At 38.1% G+C, this 23,635-nt stretch overlaps 2 protein-coding genes across 2 annotated transcripts; both read left to right on the top strand.

The window, feature by feature from the left end:
* Positions 1-4,362: 4,362 nt before the first annotated feature.
* LOC110049361 (nuclear receptor subfamily 2 group E member 1-like) lies at positions 4,363-16,666 on the top strand. Its single transcript, XM_020755150.2, has 5 exons — positions 4,363-4,566; positions 4,695-4,931; positions 11,453-11,808; positions 12,839-13,085; positions 13,987-16,666. The coding sequence occupies exons 1-5, from the start codon at positions 4,467-4,469 to the stop codon at positions 14,226-14,228; spliced, it is 1,182 nt and encodes a 393-aa protein (XP_020610809.2). The 5' UTR covers positions 4,363-4,466; the 3' UTR covers positions 14,229-16,666.
* Positions 16,667-20,752: 4,086 nt separating this feature from the next.
* LOC110049426 (histamine H2 receptor-like) lies at positions 20,753-23,255 on the top strand. Its single transcript, XM_020755220.2, has one exon. The coding sequence runs from the start codon at positions 21,161-21,163 to the stop codon at positions 22,217-22,219; it is 1,059 nt and encodes a 352-aa protein (XP_020610879.2). The 5' UTR covers positions 20,753-21,160; the 3' UTR covers positions 22,220-23,255.
* The last annotated feature ends 380 nt before the right edge of the window (positions 23,256-23,635 follow it).

The raw sequence follows: 23,635 nt of genomic DNA, 5'->3' as shown, positions 1-23,635 counted from the left end.
CCTTAGGTTAGAGTCAGTGGACAGACTTAATCTGAACGCTTTGATAAGCATCGTTCATTCTTCGCTGGAGATGTGTGATCCTACAACGACTGAACAAAACTGACCCACTTTTGACTTCCCTTAGATTCCATCAACTTGACCACTTAGTGCTACTAAATGGCAGATTAATTCTTGTCCCACTTGAATTATCGCGTAATAAACAGGAATTCGGTTAGGAAAGCCCACATGTACACGTAAAGTTCATGCACTTTGTGATGCATTGAGAAAACATTGTCCGAACTTTATGTTATAAATAGACATGACGAGTTGTTTGCGTCCGTGTCTAGCTGTTCCTGCTTGTAAACCAAGTTAATTCCGTTTGTATATTTCAATTGTAGTCATTTCATGAAAAATCAAACCCAAGTTCCCAAAGGAAGTTTGTATTCAGATAACGAAAGCTAGGACAAAGCGTATCATTTTAAGATTTAGTTTTGTTGCTTTATTCGTGTCCAATAAATCTATTTTGTCGCTGTGCGGAGATTTTTATATACTTCTCAAGCTACTCGCAGCTGAACAGATTCCAGTATTAATATTTTCTTCTTAAAGGAAAGCTGATCAAGTTTATAATTCATAAACATCATAAAAGATTGCGAACGAAAGGGTACAGAAAAGTAGAAAGGAACATAAAACAATACGGTCCATGTTATTTATCTTGCAATAGAAATGCAATGCATATCATTGCTGTATGCGAATTTTTTCATTGATTTTGACGGTGAGTTTTGTCAACCTCATAGAGAACTTCCTTTTCTTTATTTCACTGAGCACATCTCCCTATACATAAAGGGCGGAACGATGCCCTGAAATTGAAAGCCAAAAATTTATATTAACATAGCATTTTAAATTAGATCATGACCGGTCCTTTTTCATTCCGGAAAACGCGCGCATTAAGTGCCCGGTTAAGTGCTCGACCATTCCCACGACAGTTACCTTTCATTTGTCATTTGCAGAGCCAGAAACTCGATCCTTTCGTGGGAATAAGCAGTTTGATTCCACGCCATCAATTTAAAAGAGTTATTTAACACTGATAATCGGTTTTTAAAATAAACGGCTCTGTTTCGTCACAATTCCTACACGGTATTTCAAACAACACGTGTTTTATTTGTTTACACAACGTTATTGTACTACAGTTTCCTTAGTTAGCCGTGGATAAATGGCGAAAAAAGTGAAATGTGAAATAATAAAGAGCTCAACTTCCTCCGATATCCTGTTTGCCTGTTCATAAATATGGCATTTAAAACATTTAAAAGGGCATAATCGTGGTTATATTTTCCTTCTGCTAGAGCCGGTAACATACCAAGTATTGTAAAAGTTCTTGTGTCAAGTTTGCGTCGAGGATTTGGAAGCTCACATTCAAAAGCACAAAAATTGCCTCAGAAACGTGTTAGTCGACTGGCCCTCGGGCAAACCTTGAGGAGGCGGATTTTTTATTACCCGGGACAAATGACTTTCTCTTTGCCATTATCAGAATATTCAGTTAAAAATTCTTTAGTCATTTTGATTTTTAATTAGAATAAAAAAATGCTGTCAATTGAATTGATTGTCAGGAGCGACGAGGCTAAGACCCGAAACATTAGCAGCAGTCTTTTTTTTCACCTTTTCGCATATCTTCTGTCGGCGATGGTTTTAATCTTTGACTTTTGGAGACACAAATATTTTGTGCTTTTATGCCAAATAGCTATGGCATTTTTCGGGGCGACAAGGCAGGTAACCAAAACATTAGCTGCTATATTTTTTTCACTGGTTCACTGCACTTTCTATTACCTATCGTCTGGCTTGGTTGGAGTCAAATATAAGTTTGTGATTATTTGCCAAATTTGTGTTTTGCATGAAACTCAGAAGTTTTGTCGTCTTTTTAGCGATTACGTGCCAAGTGATGTTAAAGTTGTTTATATATGAAATTATCTTCCTCCAAGGCATTATGGGACAGAGCTAAACTGTGTGCAATAAAGAGATCGTCTTATTTTTTATTTTATTTATTTATTTTTGATGTCAAAGCGTTCAAATCAATTTGAAAACGTCTTTTTCATTTCTTGAATTTCTTTTCATGTAACAATGGGTTCCTGTCTAAAATTCTTTAAAGACCCTCTGAAAAACCTGTGGAAGATTTGAATCTAACCTAGAATTTTTAAAAAATCCTTGTTCAAAGAATTTTCTAAAATCAAGTTCCTGTTGTTACTATTTAGGAAGTATTAGCGACGAAAAGAAAACAGGAACATTACCCAGCCTTTTCAGTAACGCTGTATGTAGACAAAATCACAGCCAAGTGCCTTTCCCTAAAGCATGGGTCAGAGCATCGCTTGACCGCTATCCAAGATATATTTCTCACGGGAGTTTTTATATGCCAAAGCTGCACTCAGTTAAGGGGACATGATGTCTACAGCCCTAAGGTTGGTTTGTTCTTTCTTTAACACTAATATTTCTTCCCATTTACTTGATTGAAAGTGCGAGGTTGATTTGGCTATAAAACCAACATTAATCAAACCTCGAACCTCTCCGGAATGGCCGACGGTTTTTGCGGCTCTTGACATTGCTCAATCTCAAATCTCAGTCTTGAGTTAGTTTGATTCTGAACAAAATCTCGCTGAGTTAAATTTGGTCTCCACGCGCACGATTTCACCGCTGAGCAATTCATCTAGAATTGTTATACAGAATGTTATACAGGTTTGATTTGTTTTCTATTCTCGCCCGCATTACAGCAATCCATAGTCAGAGATTAAAAAGAATTTCCACGCTTTAATCATCTTAAAAGACCGCAGGATAGAAAGCAATTGTGGAACCGAAAAGCCAAAGGCAATTTCTCATCAAAGATCAAAGAGTCCAAAGAGGCAGTGTTATAATTTTTTTGGACACAAGTTAGTCATATTTGCATTTGGTATCTCTTTTCTCTAATGGCTCTACAGTAGTAAATATTTACAAAGATAAGTCAGATTAAATGTATATAAAATAATGCTATTGACTAAAGGCACTTCAGTTACTATCCACTGCTAATGAAATAAATCACTTATCACCCTCCAGCTTTTATGTTTCATGTCTTGACTTGGCGCGAAGTAAATAACACTGAGGCGCAATTTGAAAGACTACTTTGAACACCTAACAATTTATCAGCTTCTCGGCTGGCGAAGAAACATCAATGCTGAAAAGCGGAACACGAAAGTACTTTTCAGGACCAATAACATCCGGTTTAAACCCTATTATTTACATCGAATGATTGTGCATCAATTTACAACTTTTTTTTCGGTTTGCTTGCCGTCTGCTAAGTGATAATAAGAACCACGCGCTGAATTATTTGCCATTGCTAATTGCTGTGGACCGAACAATAGGCAAACTATAAACGATTTAATTTCAGATAAAACGCTTTCAACAAGGAAGGAAAATAGTTAAGTTTTATTGTCAATCGACGCTATGGGAGCGAAAGTTAAACCGGGTCTATGAGGACTTTTAATAGATTCCCAGGCTGCATAGAGAGGGCTTACCGGCGATGCTAAAACCCATGGCAGCTTGTGAGATATTCTAGCTTTTTCAAAACGATCATTATATTTCCCCTGCCAGGTGGCCGAGGAGACAAAGACAGGTGATATCAAACGATTCCTGTTTTATTGACAGCTGGGTGGAATGAAGAAAAATAGAAAGAATAAAAAACCCATTAATCGACAGCCTCACCACCCATTTTCTTTTGTTGCAAATCCCACGTGTCACTCACAACCTTGCTGCGAATTCGATTGGCTTGTTGAAGCTTAAGTGTCATAGCCCTTTGAAATTGACTCATTCTTCTGTGTGTTTCCTTTCAGATCTGGCCTGCTTTTTAGCACCGCGTCTTCCAAGAGTCAACAACTTGTCGTTCATCACAGCCCCGAAAAAGTAACTTGGCGGGAAAAAAAAAGAAATTCCTGCCCGTCTGGTTGTTATCTCTGATTTAATACCTTTAAATGATTAAAAAAACCTGATATTTCTGGGTATAATATATATTTTTAAATAATTCAGATTGTATTCGTTTGCTAAATATTTTATCAACGTCTCAAACAGTGTTTTGAAAGTCACCTCAAAGTTAAGTGTGTACGGCATGTCCTTATATTCCGGCGTCGAACGTAAGGCGAGAAGCACAGAATATGCCTCGGAGATCGCGTCTACAGCACAGAAGAAATTATGTAGTTTGTGCAAAATAAGTGGTGCCTCTGTGTGGACTTGATTTGTTCGCACATCTGAGTAATCGCCACTAAACAATGCTTATAAGTATCTCAACGAATCAGATGCTATCAACAAGCTATCTGTTGTTTCGCGAGAAATATAAAATGAAACAGTAATGGGCCTCTCTCGACCAATCACCGGTGAGTTATAACTAAGGCTTACTGACATTTGCTATTAATCTGGCCTCTCGCAGAAAGGTGCACGATTCTTCTAAAACGTCGTCTATTAGGCAAACGAATCGGATGTGCACGAAGGACAACACAGTATATTCTTTCGCAATGAACGCTGATCCTCATCTAGACGAAATGGACATTGACAAATGCGACAAATCGAAACCAAACGGTATAGATATCTTTTCCGCTCCTTTTAAATGATAAAAGTTGTCGATTCGGGACCTTGGGTCCTATATCTGTTTTTCAGTTACTCCCCTAACCTTCCACCGAACTCATTTTTGAATTTTGTCTTTAAAGGGCGCCTTCTGGATATTCCCTGCAAGGTATGCGGCGATCGATCGTCGGGTAAACACTATGGAATCTACGCCTGCGATGGATGCAGTGGTTTTTTCAAGAGAAGCATTCGGAGAAACCGTTCCTATACATGCAGGGCAACAAATGGCAAGGGTAACTGTCCAGTGGATAAAATCCATAGGAACCAATGTCGATCGTGCCGCTTGAAAAAATGCTTCGAGGTCACAATGAACAAAGATGGTAGGCAGATCAATACTTTCTGCTTAATTGCTTTGGGTGTTGGGTGGGGGAATTATTTTAAGACTTGGAAAAACAAATAGTTTTTCGTATGGAATTGATTTTGAGCGTTCCTCTCGAGATATTATGAACTGTTAGCTTTGTTTATTAATAACGTCAACACGACTCTATAGAACTGCGAATTTTCTAAATCAACAAGGTTCTTTAATTCGCATATTTACATTTCTCTTATTAACACCCTCTAAAGCAACCAAAGTCGACCGTTTAATCGTTAATCGGATTCTTCGAGGACACGTTATTTAAATCCGTTTGACTTTCGTGTGCGAAAAGAATGGAAGTCTTAGCCATCTTACAATCCTTCTTGAAGTAACCAACCTCGAATCACTTCGATTTTCAAAGATTAGACGGTAATTTTATTCATTTACTCAACTGAAAAATGGTGTTAAACCTGAAGTTTATAGATAGGTTTGTGTAAACCTTTCCTCAGTTTCATTTAATTTAAAAAAAAAAAAAATTCGGAAAAGAAAATTCAGTGGCTGATTCAGTAGCCAAAGTGTTTGTCTGCGGTTCTCTTTTGTGCTCGCTTGCTTCCAGATAAAATCAATTTTCGCTAAAACATTACTTCGTAATGGTTGATTTCTTTGTCTGTGAGCGGACGGCAAAACGAAGCATTATAACAAAATTACGTTAAAAGGACTTTTTCTGTATTCAACATAAAGAACAAGTGATTGATTTTCGAAGCAAACTTTTAACTCCTTCGCGCAGTTGTGGTGCTGAAGTAGAAGTCATTTAAAAGTCATTTTCACGTCGGGTCTCTTTCAAAAACTAATATCTATCACATCGTCTTCTTTTTAGCTGTCGAAAAGCTTTTTACTATCAATAAAATCGCGTTTTAACTTCATTTTTTGAGTAGGCAATCAGGTGGACGCTGTCGCAGATTGACATTTTATATCGGAATAGGTTTCTTTCAAGGTTTTACATTTCGAAAGTTCAATGTGTTCAAATGCCTCAGTGGATCTCGAGAAAGCCTCGGGTAGGTTCCTTAATCAAACATGTTTAAGATATTTTCACAAACAAAGTGGAAAGAAATTAACAGCAGCGTCTAATTATAAAATGTTTGGGACTGAATTAAACTGCATTTATTTCTCACACATAATCAGTTAAATTTTCAAGTGCAGCCGGTTCGTTTGTTCAAATGGGATTTGAGTTAATCCTTTCATGATTTCAAAAATGTATACCAGTTCTGTCTTCCCGGATTCGCTTCTAATTCTCTCTTTTTCTTCGATGCTGAAAATGCTGCCAAAATTTGACACCGGATAAAATTAAATTTGAATTTCTTTACACTCTTTGAAAACCAGGTATGGAGAATTTCCTTCACGCAGGAAGCCCAGAGCAACGAGTTTCAATAAGTTCATTAGCTGGCAAAATCGTAAAAGAACGTGTAATTAAGGCCAGAAAGCCACAGGAAATCACTCGGCTTTCAACTTCTGAACTTTTTTCAGCAACAAAAGCGCGAAGATGAAACGAAAGCTTCTGGGCGGATTCTTTATTGCTTTTATAAATGCAATCAGAAAAAAAAAAAAAAAAAAAAAAAAAAAATTAAAATCCACCTGTATTAAAATGGTTCACCTTGAGTGGATTAAGTACTCAAGGTATTTCCAATCATTCAAAACTGTGAGATATTGGTACAATTCTGAAAATTCATGTTTAATTCAAAAACGCGTAGAGACAAAAAACGGAATTGAGAATGTCGCGCGACCCTCCAAAAAGAAACCCATTAGTGCAATGTTTTCAAAATTTACATGGCCAAGGACATTTCATTTTATTTTAATTTAACATGAACGTGGTTTGATATAAGGATTTATACGTCGAAAATATTTCTGTGCTTAGCGAGGTTAAATAAGAACAATTCTGAAGGTGCAATGAATATTATTTTTGTAGAAAGTGTATGAATGCTTGTCAGTAATATAAGAATTGGTTAAACTAAGCATTAAGATCTGTTTGCTGTTGATTAAAACGTATTAAAACACATTGCTCACTGTAATCAGGTTCAGTTAAGGTCTTTTGCATTTTGTTGAATAACGTTACGTTAAGTTAAAGTTCGATTGCAAAGATTTCGTGCAGGAACTAACTGGACTTGTTTAGAGAGCGGGATGCAGGGTCTGTCGTGTGCTTTTATCATCTTATTTTCAATTTTTTTAACCTCTAATTCCGGAGAAACGTTGTAACATTGTAACATTTTTCGTGACTATTTCCTACTTTGTTTTCTTTCTTATCTCATATGGTAAAATACTCTCCGAGCTACAAATATGAAAATTAAAAAAAAAAAGAAACAAACAAATATAAGTATCGAAAAAAAACAAAACAATAATAATAAATAAACGTTTTCGGTGAAGTAAACCATAAAAACGGATTTACGATTTCAACTGGCTTACTTATTACCCGAAAACAATCTCTCCCTAAAATAAAGATTTATCGCATCACGAACGTCTAAACTTTGTTATTTAAAGATATTGACTCCATAGGAGATAAGTTTTTCTTTCGCATTTCACGTCCTCAAAAACGAAACGAACCAAACAAAATCGTCGGGAAAAGATTGTTTTTAAACCCCTTAATGAGAAAAGATATTACTCAGCACGATGGAAGTTTTTTATCCGCCCTAATTCGTGCTTCGTCCCAACGGTTCGATAGGTAAATGATTTTCCAAGAGTCAAGCTCCTATAATTAAATCACGTTCATGGCAAACACTTAATTCTTTGCACTGAAGTGAACTTGTACCTTGCAAGACGCCCTGGATCACTATTGCGGCAACAATTTTTTACGAGGAAAAAATGACGACATGTGAATTTCTACTACCCGGCAAATCATGATACATCAGCTACAGAAGTATATTATAGTTTAATTTTTAATGAGTTTTTCTTTGTTTCTGTGTCTAAGTTTCATGGGGAAGTCTCCCACCGCGACGGCCTGAAGAAATTCCTTGCTCAAAAGGGAGATAATTCACAACACGACATGTAGATACACAGAGGTACACAAAACAAACATAGACACCAGAGAAGGTCGCATGGCGACTTAACTTGAGTGAGCCGTCTCTTAATGGATGAAGGTTTAGGTTTGTGGCTTACAAAACAGATCAAAAAGTTAAGAAGCAATGAAACGAAAGAACCAGAGAAGATACCTATAAAATTTGGCTAACCGCTTTCGATATAACAAATTTTCCTGTCGATAAAAGTATTGTTATGATACTGTTTTCGAATAAAATTAGTTCAAAGTGTCCTGTGTTATAGCTTTAAACCGATTGGATAAATTTTTTAGTAATCTGAATTTAATAAATGTTCAGAATTTAAGCGATAAAGGTCGACGCTTGTATTAGAAAGTAATAGTTAAGCATAAATCGAGGAAACTGCATTTATTAGTTGCTGAAAGGAAACTGGAGTTTCAGTCTGTAGCACTGATGTGCTAACGACGTTCGACTTGAAGCAAGCAAATTTTATTATTACTTAAATAATAAGCAACAAATTTAATTGTCACGCTTAGTAAAAGTCGAAGCTAGACAGCAAAGTTTTTCCAGGATTTGAGAATTTGCCGGCCATATCCACAAACACACTAATGAATTAGTCAAGGCATAAACTTTTCGCCAGACACTCACTGAAACCAGACACCCTCTCTTGCACAAGACGGAACACATTTGGAAGCCAACCGTTCCTAAATATTTAATCAAATGGAAATTTTCGGCCAAGTTATCTTCAAATCAGTGGTGCGCGATCAATGAACTAGATTTATCACAAATAATTATCAGCGAGATAAGTGCCAGTAGCAATGTAAACGGGCGTTTCCTAGTCCGAATTGTTTTCTTTCAGCTAGCACTTCCCTTGAGTTGAGATTTTATTTTGAATTAGTTTTTTTCTGTTAATTTCGTCAGTGTTTGGCGCGAAAAAACTCAAGTTCTTTTTATGTGACTGCTTTATCAACTTTTCCCTTGATTTTTGCTGTTAAATTCGATTCTATATATCAAAGATTCAGTTTCGATCATCTTCAAAATCCCTAGCATGCGGCAAAATAGCGCCACATCAGCAGTTTTTATTCTATACATTCCTGAATGTAAACATTTTTCGTAGTCTAAATCGATACACGTGAAATGTAGATAGCAAGATTCTTCGGCCGTTTTAGCCTCTTGATACTAACACCTCTTTAAATGCATTCTGAAGTTCAATTATCAAAAATCTGCCTTCAGAAAACTGGTATCAAACCCGTGATTATCACTTTGCGGAGGTGATAATTTAAGTAACAGTTTTCGAAGATTTCCCAGCAGGGAGTCAACATCGCATTAATATTTCATACTGTTTGAATATTTTCTCACAGCAGTGAGTTCTCACAAGCTGAAGATCAAACTATCTTTCAACGCAAAACAACTTGCACAGCACCTGCACTCAACCTTTGAATAGAAGGTTCTTGAAAACAGAGCGGGCATCATTTAGTGAAGTAAAATATCATTTTGTCAAAAACCCTCCGAGCTAGAAAGCCACAAGACCACAGAAACACAAACATCCCTGCTTTCTATTTAACTCAGAACCGCCGGCTAAACAGTTTCACCAAAAAGAGAGGATTCCCAAAACATCCCAAATAATTTTTGTTTAATTTAAGTTCATATTTTAATTTCGGAACGCAGTTGTATGGCAAAGAAAAATATTTCATTTTATTACACTGAACTTACTAAGATTCCAATTATAATAATTGGTGACATAAGTTTTGAAAGTTTACGGGAACACGCTTTTATCGGGTATAATTTTATTAATATCAGTTTTGGAATTAAAAAAAATCTGTACTTAATTGAGCGTAATTTTCTTGCATTTTTAAATCATTCTTCCAGATTATAGGCTATGATTTGATTTATCGTGGTGATATGACCTTCCTAATTGACAGAAGATGAATTTTTAATGATAATTTCTTGGGCACGTGGAAGATCAAAAGGTGTGATAAAAAATGTTTTATAACATAGACTGAACACACGCGGGGTTTGGCTCGTGTAAAACTCATTTGTATCTGAATAAGGCATTGTGATTTTTCTTTGGGTGTTTTTAATTTCGGTTTTATCCCAAAATGACCTTGATCATATGGTTTTGTCAGAGGCACGCTTCCTCATTTTAAAACACGATTATTTCTAAAGCAATTACATCGTTGTTTTGATCATTCGAGTACTTTGTTATCGGTTGAAACTGAGACATAACCACTTGGATTGGTTTACGACTCGTTTCTTTTTCAGATGAATTAAAAACAACATGAAATTTAATCAGGGAAAAATGAATTGAATTACGCCTCAACTGAGTACAGCCAGCCAGCCAGCCAGCCAAGAAAAGTAATTAGATCATATTTTCCTAAGATTTTTTGCCATTTTGTAATATGAAAAGATGTTATGGAACTAGATTTTTAGACATGATGACTTGAACAATAAGATTAGCTGAAAAGAAGCCAATTTCATTATGTATAAAACGTCATGCGACAGATACTCCAAATTGCTCAGTAATTCATTTATATTAAGTCCATATCATTGTTAAACGGTGTTATAGCACACTCTAAACATAACGGTTAATCCCTCCCTCCTCTTTGAAATTAAAGACGAAGTAAGACTGTCCTTTAAACCAAGGTATTTAGTGTTGGTGGACATGCGGCTTAAAATTTTACTACATAAACTTTTAAAACGTGTGGCTGATTGATAACTTAATATTTGTCAACTAAGTTCAAATTAGTTCTCTTCAAATTGTAAAAGGATGATCACATTTACAAAGATGAGAGCAAAGATTAAAGTTTTCGTATCGTGTTTAATGTTTGTGGCAGGCGGCAATGTTTTTTAGTGAAGTTTGCAAATCATCAAAGACTCAAACGAATTATTTTCTTTTTTATCCTCTCCTGCCCACGCGGAATTGCAAATTTCTCGCGTTTGCCATCTGTCACTTGACGTCTCTGTGGGAAAGTGAGTAATTTTGCATTTATGAGGAACTTGAGAATAGACAGGTTTTCTATCACTTTCTGACAGGTTCATTTGACAGAATCAACTTAAAAAATGAAACCCGAAAAGTTATGTTTCGTTCTAAGTACCTCTGCGAAGAATAAACCCTTAATGACTGGCTCCAAGGGCCAATTATGTTTCTCCAAGATCCTCAATGTTCAACATTGAGGGTGGAGGGGAAAAAAAAATACCCTTATTTCCGTCGGACCAATCATTAAGTGTTTTGTTATACCTCCCAGCTCAAAAATAGTGAAAACTGCGAAAAAATTGTTTGCTTGACGCCGGCTGGCGGACAAATTTGTACACGACCTGATCACGTGCGAGTCGAAAGTTCAAGCTGTCGTTTCCAGTTTTGTTCGCCCGAGGGAGATAGTGAGTTTTGACCCACGACACGTGACACGTTCTCCTCCAATCGGAAAAAATGTATTTGAGTTGGGAGGTATTGTCTCGGGGACGAACAAGTTCTTACATACAGGATCTGACGCTTGGAGTTAACAAGTCTATTAAATTTCTGCAGCTGTCCAACACGAACGTGGGCCTAGAAGCTCCACTTTACGCAAGCAAAAGATGCTCAAAGAAGCCCAAGACAGAATGGAGATTGTTACCACTGCAGCGCACGTGCAGCACAACGCAAGCGGTTTCATCAACACCTTGCTAGCAGCGGAGACCTGCATGGAAGGCTGCCAGATGCCAGCCAATGATTTTGACTTGGGCTTGGAATTTAAGCCAATCAGATTTCAGTCTGATATTTCAGTGTCTATGTATTATTCCAATCCGGAGGCTGTGTGCGAAGCGGCTGCCAAGCTGCTGTTCATGTCTGTCAAGTGGGCCAGGAATATTCCTTCGTTTATGAGTTTGCCTTTCAGAGATCAGGTAAAGGCGCTGTATACTTTAAAATACCGATCTTATATTTCAAACGCTGTTTTCGTGGGCTTATTGTCGTGATTTCTTACTACAAGAGGGATTTTTGTTTTGTTTTTTCGTCGACCAATATTTCCTGTAAAGAAAATTAAGAAACGAAAAGATGATAGAATAAGGATAGGGGATTTGGGGAGCACGGATGGCGCAGTGGTGAGAGCGCTCGCCTCCCACTGATGTGGCCCGAATTTGATCCCGGCCCGGTGTCAAGCGTGGGTTGAGTTTGTTAATGGTTCTCGCCCTGCTCCGAGGGTTTTTCTCAGGTTCTCCGGTTTTCTTCCTCCCACAAAAACCAACATCTTCAAATTCCAGTTCGACCAGGATAGATCTAGGACCAGCATGAAAACCAGCTAAGGCTGACGAAGCGTCTTCTCTGAATATTGTAAATTTATAGTGGTCTTGCCCAAGATTGACACTCTTTTGGTTTAAAAGCTCGGTGAATTTGTTTGATTGTGTGTGTGTGGGGTCAGGACAGATAAGCGCAGGTCGCTTTTCTAGTGTGAAGCCTCTAAAGCAGTTTACTTATCGCGAACTGTTTATTCCTCGTTGACGAGTAAATCATGCTTTTGCGAGAAGAGGTGCAACACACGTGCAAACGAAAGACACTCATTGAAACTTAGAGTATAGACTATCCCTGTACCTGGTCATCAGTTAGGGACTCTTCCTGTCACAGAAACTAATTTTCCTTTTTTTCTTATTCTTTCTGTTTAGTGTCAGTATTTTATATTTTTGTTATAGCTTTAATATTCTTGTAAAAAGCTCTTTTTATTTTTGTTATTGTTTTTTATATGCCTTGTAAATAGCTCATCTTATTATACATTATATCTAACATTCTGAGAGCGCCTTGCATGGGTACTCTCGTCCCTTCGTGCTTTCCCTTTTGAGAATGATTCTCTTTTCTTTTCTTTTTTCCCACTTTTTGAGATATATATTGTTACAAATGATATCCATTAAATTCCAATAAAATCATTTTTTTTCCCACTAGGTTATTCTACTCGAGGAGGGCTGGCGGGAGCTGTTTCTGTTAGGCGCGAGTCAGTGGTCCATGCCCCTGGAAATCGCGCCAATTTTGTCCGCGGCAGGATTGCACGTGGACACCACACCACCCGAGACCATCGTTGACGTCATGGCAACAGTGCGTCTGCTTCAAGAAACGGTCAACAAATTTAAAGCCGCTAATGTTGACTCGACAGAGTACGCATGTCTGAAGGCCATTGTGCTGTTCAAGCCAAGTAAGTAGCAAGTTCTTTTTTCCGATAACTGTTTTGAAATTTATTCATCAAAATTCTGATAAATGATCATAGGAACTTTCAGAATAAATAGTCACTCGCTATTCTATCGTTTTTTAGAAAACTGAACTGAACTGTTCTCCTCTTATAAGATCCAACTTTTGGTAAATACTTAGGCTATGCTAGTAAAGGTAAAGTCTGCATACGAGCCCAGTGACCCATCAGGCCGGAGCTTATCCCGGTTTCTGTAGCATGAAGCCACTAGGAGTATTTCTACTCCCCCCTGGATGGGATGCGAGTCCATCGCAGTGTTACCCCCAGCATTAAGTTCGCCGGTACCTATTTATACACCTGGATGGAGAGAGGCACTGTGAGAGTAAAGTGACGTGCCCAAGAACACAACACAATGTCCCCGGCCAGGGCTCGAACCCGGACCGCTCGATCCGGAGACGAGCGCACTAACCACGAGGCCACCGCGCCTCCCTTAAGCTATGCTAGTGCTTTGCCTTAATCTTTCAGTATCTGGGAGGAATTGTCTTCTCATCGATCTCGGGCTTAATTTGTCAAAGGGCTCGGATTCTGATGTCAGTCGCATTCCTGGTACTTTAACTCATGCTTCACGCCTCAGAGAGGCGGCCTGGTGGTCAGGACGTTGCAGGTCCCTAGTTCAAATCCTCCTCCCTGCCGCTGGATGGATTTGTGCTCGGTAGTCCCGACGTCAACCCCTCAGTCCACCAGTCTTGTTTACAGGCAACTGGTCACCCTCCAACCATTTGGGATTTTTAATAATAAAAATAATGTGATTTATTTATCTAATTTTATTTTACACAAATCTAAAATGATTCTTAGGAAGCGGGCTGCTGTCTAGCCAGCTAGTTTAAATCGATAACTGTTTGATTTTCAGCTGCTTGCGGGCTCAAGGATCCAGAACAAGTCGAGTCCACTCAGGACCAGGCTCAGCTCATGCTTGGTGAATATGTTCGTGCCCAGTGTCCCGCTCAACTGGCTCGGTTTGGCCGCCTTCTGCTTCTCCTACCAGCCTTGAGACGAATCAGTGCCAAGGAGATCGAGGACCTGTTCTTCAAGAAAACGATTGGAACTGTTCCTATAGAGAGACTGCTGAGTGATATGTTTAAGAACGAGTGATCCAGTAATACTAGTTGCTTAATTTAATTTTCATGTAATATGTTAAATTTTCTGGGAGAAAATTACACCGAAAAGCACTGATCAAGTGCTAATAAACTTTCACATTTAATAATCCCTGAATGAGAAAGAATTTACTCAAGTTTTTCAATAATTGGTTTAGAACCACACATGATTACTCAAATGATATGGTCGTCAGCGGCAATGTACTGAAAATGAAACGTGGAAAACAAATTTTTACCAACTTACCTTTCTTTGGTAAGTTTGAAATGCCCTGTGGCAGCTTCAAATCCTTTTTTACGCTGTAAACGCATTTGTGGTCAGTCCACGAGTTACCGTTGGGTATTCGTTTGAGTCCTATGCTTACTTTATTGGCAACTGTCCACCAAGAATGTTTTCAGACGGACAAATCGTCTGGCCAATCAGAAGAAACGTAAATAATTTAATCAACCAATCAGACAAAGCATGCGACAAGTGGCTAGCGCGGGAAAACAGCGACTGGTTTAAGAGTCTCTCCGTGTTGATCACAGAAATGGTATGTTTTGTCTGATTGGTTAACGCACAAAGTTGACGTTTTTTAAGATCAATTGTCATGAGAAAGTGCAGCAAACACAAAGCTTTGGTAAACACAAAGCTTCTCTCCACACTGGCGGAAAACCCTCTAACTGAAATGTTTCTTATACTGTCTGTCTTAACCTACTAACTGTTTCTTAATCATAGCATTTTCCACGCGTTGTTTTACTTAATCTTTATTTTGGATTATAAGCAAATGTGTTCGTGTTACCAAATTAAATATAAATTCAGTCAGCTTATGAAAGGCAATGCAAGAAATAAGAATATATAAGCAAAAGAGAGCTAGTTTTGTTGCTAAAGAAATTTTTTTATCTGTGGAACCTTAGTAGCGACTGGGATAGGAAAAGATTTATTCCCACATTGGCAAGTTGATTTCATCGGCGAATTAACTAAAAGACAATAAAATAACAGTTAAATTCTAAAAATGGATAAGTAAATAAGGATTTTGCACAACATTTGTCTACTGGGGTTGTGGAACTAATCTAGAAGTGTATTCAATATATAAATGGTTGCAGTTTTGCAGATTGCTCTGTTAAGGTATGGCTGTATATGGCAGATTATCGCGTTATGCAAATATGCTGTTTTATAGCATTTGAAATTCATATTCTAAATAATCTAAGTCTTAAGCCTAGTTTACACTAGCAACATAACGACATAGTGACATAACATGCATAGTGATATAAGAAGGATGTTATGTTTGCAGTGTAAACATCCTGGCGTAATGACATAATAGTAACATAACAGCATAAACATAACGACATAAGGAAGATCTTTTCCTTTTGTCATTATGTCGATGTTCACATTGTCGACATAAGCGAATATGTCGTAAAGTCATTATGCCCGTTATGTCGCTAGTGGGAGCCAGGCCTTATTATGAGAACTAAGTGCTTCATCAGTTGATATTTTCCTCCAGGATCAGCTAAAAGTTTAGCATTTTCAATGTTATCCATTGCTGTACTGATATAAAAATAGCATGGCTGGAAATCTCTACAAACTCATGATGGCATTTGAAACGTGCAACATCTTAAGCTTTATAAATTAGTTTTTAAAAAGAAGAGCAATGGGCAAATGGTGGGGTGGTTCAATCAAACTCCATTGCATTATCCTTCTTACCTCGAATTCTACGAAAGCTTAGTCGGTGAATCATAAATGAAGTCTAAGTCGAAAAAAGACTCTTTCCAGTCCAAATGAACAGAAAACAGGTACAGGTACAGAAATTCAATGTGGCACGTTTCAAATCTTCATGCTGTTCTTACATCTTTAATTCAGTTGCTGGAATAATTGCCTTTGGTGTTACCTTGGTTGTGGGAAAATCGGATCACTTTTTAGGTTCTTTTTTTAATGATAACATAGTTCTAAAAAGAGCGCTCCATTGTAAAACTTAATTAAATACACAAACGCCGCCTTAATTTTCTAATCATGTAAATATTTCCCTTTTATTGGTCATAAATTCTTAGCTGTAATTAAATAATTTTGGTGGGTGCGCGTGGAGTGATGGGATTGAACCCCTTGAAGCAAATCAACTATATTCAGTCACATTATTCATAAAGTGTGGGAAAATCATGCTTTGCAAAATGAACATATTACACCGGCCTCTAAACTGCTGTTGGCGGGGTGGGATGCTTATCATATTTTTTGTCAACTTTGATATGTAAAATAAACAAATGCTGAAGCTACTTTAAATTTGTTTTTCGTTCTCAGATAAAATTATGAAATGCAGACATACGGGTCGAGATTCACTGCAAGGGACCCTTACAGTCCCCACAAGCTAACATGGCTAACCAGATGGGCGTTATTCTCCGGTTTTTATTCTATTACAAAGTGACTTGGAGTACAGTTAACATCCACTCATAAAAAAAAAAAAAGAACTGCTAGATTACAAGGTTCTTTATTTAAGTGAGAATTTTCGATATTTAAGCTCTCAGATGGATTCAAATATCATCAAGTGGATAAGGTACTTACTGCATGTCCAATACGGTCACCTGACAATTTACAGGGCAGTACCACACTAACAACGTCCAGACACTCAAGAACTTTTATAGTTCATGTTTCTCCCCACCTTCCATCCTAAAGTGGAACCATCTACCCCCGTATATTGAGAATGCTTAAAAGCCTCCTTTATACGGGCCCCAGACTAGACATAAATGACCGCAGATGTAGAAGTCACCACTATATCTGCTACTAAGTAACTGCTGACCCTGTCCCTGTGCCCATAAATTCCACCTGGGGAGTTTCTCGCACGGTTAAGATTTAGATTATAAGATTTTGAAATGAGGGTGGTCCTTCCTCATTTATGAGAAACACATAGTTAGGATCCAAAAGAGAGACATACAGTACAAACCCAGCTCTAGGCCCCTTGATTTAGTTCACCTTTTTTATGTTCAGCAAACTGCGACTTGGTTTATCTAATAAGAACCTGTTTCAGTTCTTAGACTCGATACTAATGGGGGTTTAAATACCACAATAGGTTATTTCCGAGTTACCTTGTGCCTTTGTTTCAAAACGAGTTGTCGTGCATGCAAAATCTTTCTTACGAAAATGAGTTTGATTTGCCTGAAAATGACCCTGTAGGCGGAACACATTTTCATATAAATGGTTTTGCACGAAGACTCGTTTTGAAACAGAGGCCGTTAGCTTTTCACTGTTAACTTGTTTTCTCATCTGTATTACAATTTAATCCAGCATGTACGTGAAGCAATTTCGCGCTATTTTGTAGTTTCAGCCCGAAATTGCCTCGCATCCACGTTGGATTACGTTACAATGCAAATGAGAAAGGCTTACCGTGAAAAAGACCGTCACCATATAGCATCAGGAGCCATAATCGGGGACGGAGACCGTAAGCGCGCGCCATTTCTAGTATTGGAGTTGTCCCCATGATATGGGACAATAATTCTATTTTTGGAACAAATCGCGCCATCGCCTAAGGCACACGCGCGTACATGCTGCGAGGATTTTTGCGGATGTCGCACGGGGGAAATGGCGTCCGAAATTCCCGAAATTTTTCATTTTTTGGCCCACAACTCAATGCGTTTACGTCTGTTGGAATTTTTCTTAAGTATTTTCGTCGTAAGCTGCTCCAGTTTGAGTGAAGTAAGACAGTGTCGAATTTAGGTATGTTCCGCTTCAAGCTTATATACATCGCTGACCAAGTTGTGTTCCGACGGATGCTTCTTTTACATGAGCTGTACATTACTCCACTTTAAATTTCACATATGTTGAAAATTAACAGCTTTTCCATTACACAGCAAAAAACCAGCTGGATATATTTAGATATAGCAGAGCTTTAGGACTTCATAGTTTCCTAGCTCCTCTTGCCACACGCTTGCGAGCAATTTGCCAGTCTATGGCGACTGAAAAGTAAAACAGAATAATTGCTAGTTTGGTCAGTTTGAGTTTCGCCTGAATTGTAAGCAACGCTTGCTGTTTCATAAAGGCCCAATAACTTTATGTCCGTAGATACTGCTCAGTTTTATTTGTGTAAAAATCCACTAAATTCTCTGTTGTCGATGAATGAGAGCGCCCGCCTATGCTTGTTTTGTACAGTCAGTAAACATGACAAATTGTACTTGCGCCGCACTTTCGTGTGAAAACGTACATCGAACTCAAACAATAACTCTATAGTTTTTAAATATGTTTAAGATTGATAAATGTTTGAGAACATATTGAAAACTAAGCTGAAAATATGTGAATAAAGCAGAAATAATCAGCAAAGTTACGTTGACGCTTTCTTTAATCAACTTCGAAAAACGATTTCGATTTTGTTGATCGAGTTATCAAAACTCCTTGTTTATTTTCATTTCCGCAGTGTAAAACTTCACTATGCTTATGTTGAAGAAACACACATGATGTTAGTAGCATTTTTTGCGTTCATGAAATTTGTTACAGCATCTCAGCACAAAAGATAACGAAAGAAATCATTGCCAAGATTTGTTGATAATTGAAAACACCGACTCGGACTTGAAAGTGCACGAGCTGCACTATGCAAATGAGCTAATTGTACGCGTCAGACTTTCCTTTCAAAAACTTTTGCAAACTCACCAAACAAGCAGAAACAATAAGAAACCATCAAAACAGGTTTTGGTTATGATTAACCGTTGTCTGAGAAACTCACAAATTAACTCAATACCAGAGTAGAGAGTTTTCTTGCTATATTCTTAAGTCAGAACAAACGCAAAAACATACGCGTAAGCTTACAACTAGCGCGACCAGATCTTATTATTCATTTCCAGCGCGAGATTGAAGTCTTGTTTTCGACCCTGAAAAACCCACCTTTTCCGTCAGCTCAGAGCATAAAACTACATATAAGCGCCCTGGTTCGTATTCCCTGCCTTATTCCCTGCCATTGCTGTGAAAAATACGCAAGATAATCTCTGAAGGTCTCTCAACTCTCACCATTTGATCACGCAACGTGACAACATCCACGCGAGAGCCCCCGACATGTGCGTGGATCCGCGCGGATATATGACGTCAGGATGGCGCAATTTGTTCTAAAAATAGAAAAATTGTCCCATATCATAGGTGCGCGCGGATCCCAAGACTTACGGTCTCCGTCCCCGATTATGGCTCTTGATAGCATATATTTATTTGCGTTATTCCATTATGACCACCTCTTTTGACCATATATGTGAAAGAGAACAGAAGAAGCCTATTACATGTATGCCACTGCAGAGCTAAAATAACAAAAATGTAGAGAAATGATACACAAGATTAATCCTTTATTTGATTGCACAGGCAATTACTACTTTACTCATTTGTTGTGTTTTCTCCATGCTTTTGCGCATGCGGGACTTGTGAAATACTGACAAAACCCCGTGAAATACATATGTACAGTCAGCTCTCTCTCTCTCTCTCTCTCTCTCTCTCTCTCTCTCTCTCTCTCTCTCTTGCCAATTCGCACAACGCAGCTAGCAAAATTTCACATTTGTTCTTGTATTACCTTGGAATGCATTGGTTGTGTGTAAGGCTTTGTGATTGATTCAAAATACGACGCCCGCGAAAGTCAAAATGCAAATTTTTGACAAGAGGTGTATAACCAGCTGCAATCCACTGCTAAATATTATTTGTATCATTTTTGCGAAGGTAATTGATTACTTCCTTAAAGCTAGACAAAAGAGCTGCTTTGACGAATTCATAGCAAATCTTTTTCGACCGCTACAGTATCGCCTGGCTTTGTAGAGCGATTTTTTTTCTTTTCTGTAAAAGCAATAATATTGATTTGCCAAACATCGCAATTAAATGAGTATGTTTGATCAAAAACGTTGGGCAATCTTTGCCAAACAAAATTTTCGATCTCAATGCCTTATTTACACAGCAAAGCAATTTCTGCCAACGACGCGAATTCAAATTTTAAGAGTCTGAAAAGAGGAAAAATTTGCTCAGTTGCGTTTGGCATCAAAACAAAATTTTGTCCATCAATAAAGCCCTGTTGTCCAGGCTAACTGCAACAGTAGTAGTCTTATTTCATAGTGGTTTTCAAAACAGAACTGTCGTTTCTAAGAAAGGGATATTAAAATTCATTAACATCTTCCAGCGAGAATTCCATACGATTTAAACGGTTACAAAACTGAGGGCGGCGTTCGAACATCGCGCGTCAAAGCTCGGCTAGTTTAATACTGAACTGAGATTTTAGACCTTCCATTAAGTTAGGAAAGATAATTTCGAGATTTTGCAAATTTTATATGTTGCATTTGCCAAAGAGGGCTATAGCTGACTGTATTATTGAGAGCAAATAGAGCGATTTAAGAACGGATAATTAATTTCAGAAGCGGAATTTAGCATTGCGAGAGGACTTCATTTTTTCCTGCCATGGAGAAAAGTAAATAATTGTTCACGTAAGGCTGTTACAAAACTCAACGAAAAAGAAACGGTTATTCGTTGAAAACAACATAATTGTATGCAATTACACCATGGGTCAAAATTTCCTCTATTTAAGCATGATTTAACACTTCGGGACTAACGATGTCAGATATTCATCTCAATAAGGTTCTTTGTCAAGAGAGTGCAACGGCCTGAAAACATGATCAGTGTTTTTCGACAAGTAATTTTACTGAGCAAAAGTAGTGCGGCGAAAAACAAAAAAATAAAATGTATCTTGGCAAAAATTGATTCATTTTATTCAGAACACGTCTGATTTCCGTCCGGGCTTCAATTTATTGAAGTCCCCAAAATTAAATATTAATTTACTATTACGTTTAACATATTCACATCTTACGAAACACGAGAAAGCAAATGGGTTGATCGCTCTGGCGTAATGCAATAGCCTTTTCTTACCATATTTGTCCCGTAACCTGAACTTATTTACCAGTGAGATTGGAAATACTTGAATTTTTGACCTCGGTTACGCAAGAAAAAGAAAAAAAAAAATGAACATCTCGCAGGGAAAAAATTCAACCATGGCAACAGAAGGAGACCCGCGTTCTTTATTAACAATATGTTTTGAAGCTTCTGCTTTGGGCATGATAATATTCGCAGCCGTGATCGGGAACACATTAATTCTGGCTTCTCTGTACCGTTTCACCTGTCTTCATACTAAAACGAACGCATTTGTGCTGAACCTGGCCATCGCAGATTTGTTTCTCGCCGTCTTCGCCATGCCGTTCACGTTGGTTTCCTCCATAAAATACGAGTGGATCTTTGGAAAAGCCATGTGCCAAATCGTGGGTGTTTTAAACTCTGTATTCTGCGAGGCTTCTATCATGACTCTGACCTTTGTAAGTTTGGAGAGATTTATAGCGATTGTGTATCCGCTGAAATACGAAACTCTGATCACGCCAAAACGTGTGAAATTTGTCATTGGTTACATTTGGCTGCAAGCGGCTCTGTGCGCTTCTTCTACGTTCATATTCGCCAAATTCACCTTCTTAAAATTCGAGTCGATCTGCACAGTGGACTGGGGTCGTAATATCGCTTACACACTGGTCTTCGCGATTGTGTTTCTGTATGTGCCTTTTCTTGTGACAGTTTTTTTGTATTGTGTTATTCTACAAACAGCCATAAAGCAACGAAGACGAATCGAGGTCATTAAGGTTGGGGAGATTACAACAGCGGAGTCCGGTTCAAAAAGGTCAGCAAAAAACGGTCTAAATAGCGCCAAAAAGATAGCGAAGGAACACAAGGCTACGGTCATGATAGCCCTTGTGGTCGGAACCTTTTTCATTTGTTGGTTTCCCCATTCGATCGGTGTATTTTGCCTTCTGGACCCGAAGTGTAATTTCAATGACTCTTTTTACGTATTGACCACTTGGTTGGCCATGTTAAACAGTGCTATGAATTCCTTAATCTACGGCCTGATGAACCGAAGTTTTCGACGCGCTTTTAAGAGTTTGCTTTGCTGCGAAAGATATGTTGGAAACGCAGACTTAGTAACAAATATTTTACAGGAAAAACCGGGTAGAAAAAGCTATGGAAATGCGACAAGTTAATATTATAAATGCAAGTAATTACAATCTAAACATCCACCAGCTTGCTAGTGGTTAAAACGGTTAGTTTTCTCGCCTCAACTATTTTGCAATTGTAATATTTTGTAACAAAAGTTTTGTTGAAGGGCTAGCGACGTTTAAACTCATAAAATTTGCTACAGAGCAAACAAATTCTAATTGCTGGTTTTAATAAACATTTTAAAAAAAATTTATTGGATCCTTAAATTATCGGATGCAACGTATTAGCAGGCGATGTACATGTATCTGACATAAAAGTGCGATTTTTGGTCATTTCTTTCAATTGCGCAGTGTATACACAACAAAAACTGATTTAGCAGTTCATCAAAATTTTATGCTAGGTATAAATTAGGAAACCAGCTTAACATGCTTAAGGAACCACTTTGACAAATGTCTTAACAGAAATCAGTGGATAAGTTATCAAACCAAATGTCCGAACTCCTAAGTTTAATGGCGTGGGTGCTGAGTAAAAGTAAAGTAAGCAGCGAGATACATCACTACGATTATCACTTAAGTAAGGATGGACACCATGTTTTAACGTGAAAATCGTGTTGTTGTGACGGGCAATTGGCTCCGTTTCCAGTGGCATCTTGTTGGCCTTTGACGTCATTGACAGCGAAGCGCGCGAAATTGTAGGCGAGGCGACAGGCAACGCACGGGTGTTGATATTGTTACCAATGGAAACGAGGTAAGTTGCCCGTGACAACACCGGAATTTTAAGGCCAAAACTTCGTCACCAAACTTTTGTCGTGCCTTACTAAACTGATAATCGTAGTACATGTAAAAGTAGCTTGTGACAAGCTTGTGACAAGCTTGTGACAAGCGAGAGACAGCTTTCCGACCGCTCTAGGTATTAAAATTTCCAACAGTGTTTATTAAATGTTCGGTGCTAAGCCTTCGTTCTTGTTTTTCATGTAAGCGAATGCTTTATTTGCTGCGCTTGTGTTGAAATTGATTAACTTCTTTTGTAAAATAAGTGTAAACGTCAGTTTAAATAAATTCATCTGGAACAGATGAAAAACACTTGAACATAAAAGAGAGAGAAAGAAAAATGTTGTTGTTCTGAGGAAGACTTTTCTTTACCTTTTTTCATCTAGAGTGTCAAAGCAAATGACTTGAAAGAAAATATCGTAATGAAACACGTTGAGAATCCCACCTGCTAGGCTCTGTGAGACTCAGTCTGACCGTCGTTGGTAAGGTTTTGGGATTCAAATTCGGAAACGCCCAGATTGGTCTCGTGTAGGGATTTAGTTCAAATTTCAGGTGCGCATGCCCACCCTTTTACTATGATATGTGAGTCTTCCGCCCCCCGCCCCCTCCACCCCCGCCCGGGTAGTCTTGTCCTCATCGGGTACGCGCAGCTGGTATATTTGTGTGTAAGATGATGATAAATTCGGCGGA

This window comes from Orbicella faveolata, unplaced genomic scaffold (genome assembly GCF_042242905.1).
Source record: "Orbicella faveolata isolate gen_17 unplaced genomic scaffold, um_ofav_v1 contig_12, whole genome shotgun sequence".
Lineage (NCBI taxonomy): Eukaryota > Metazoa > Cnidaria > Anthozoa > Scleractinia > Merulinidae > Orbicella > Orbicella faveolata.
This window is presented reverse-complemented; position numbering and strand designations above follow the sequence as displayed.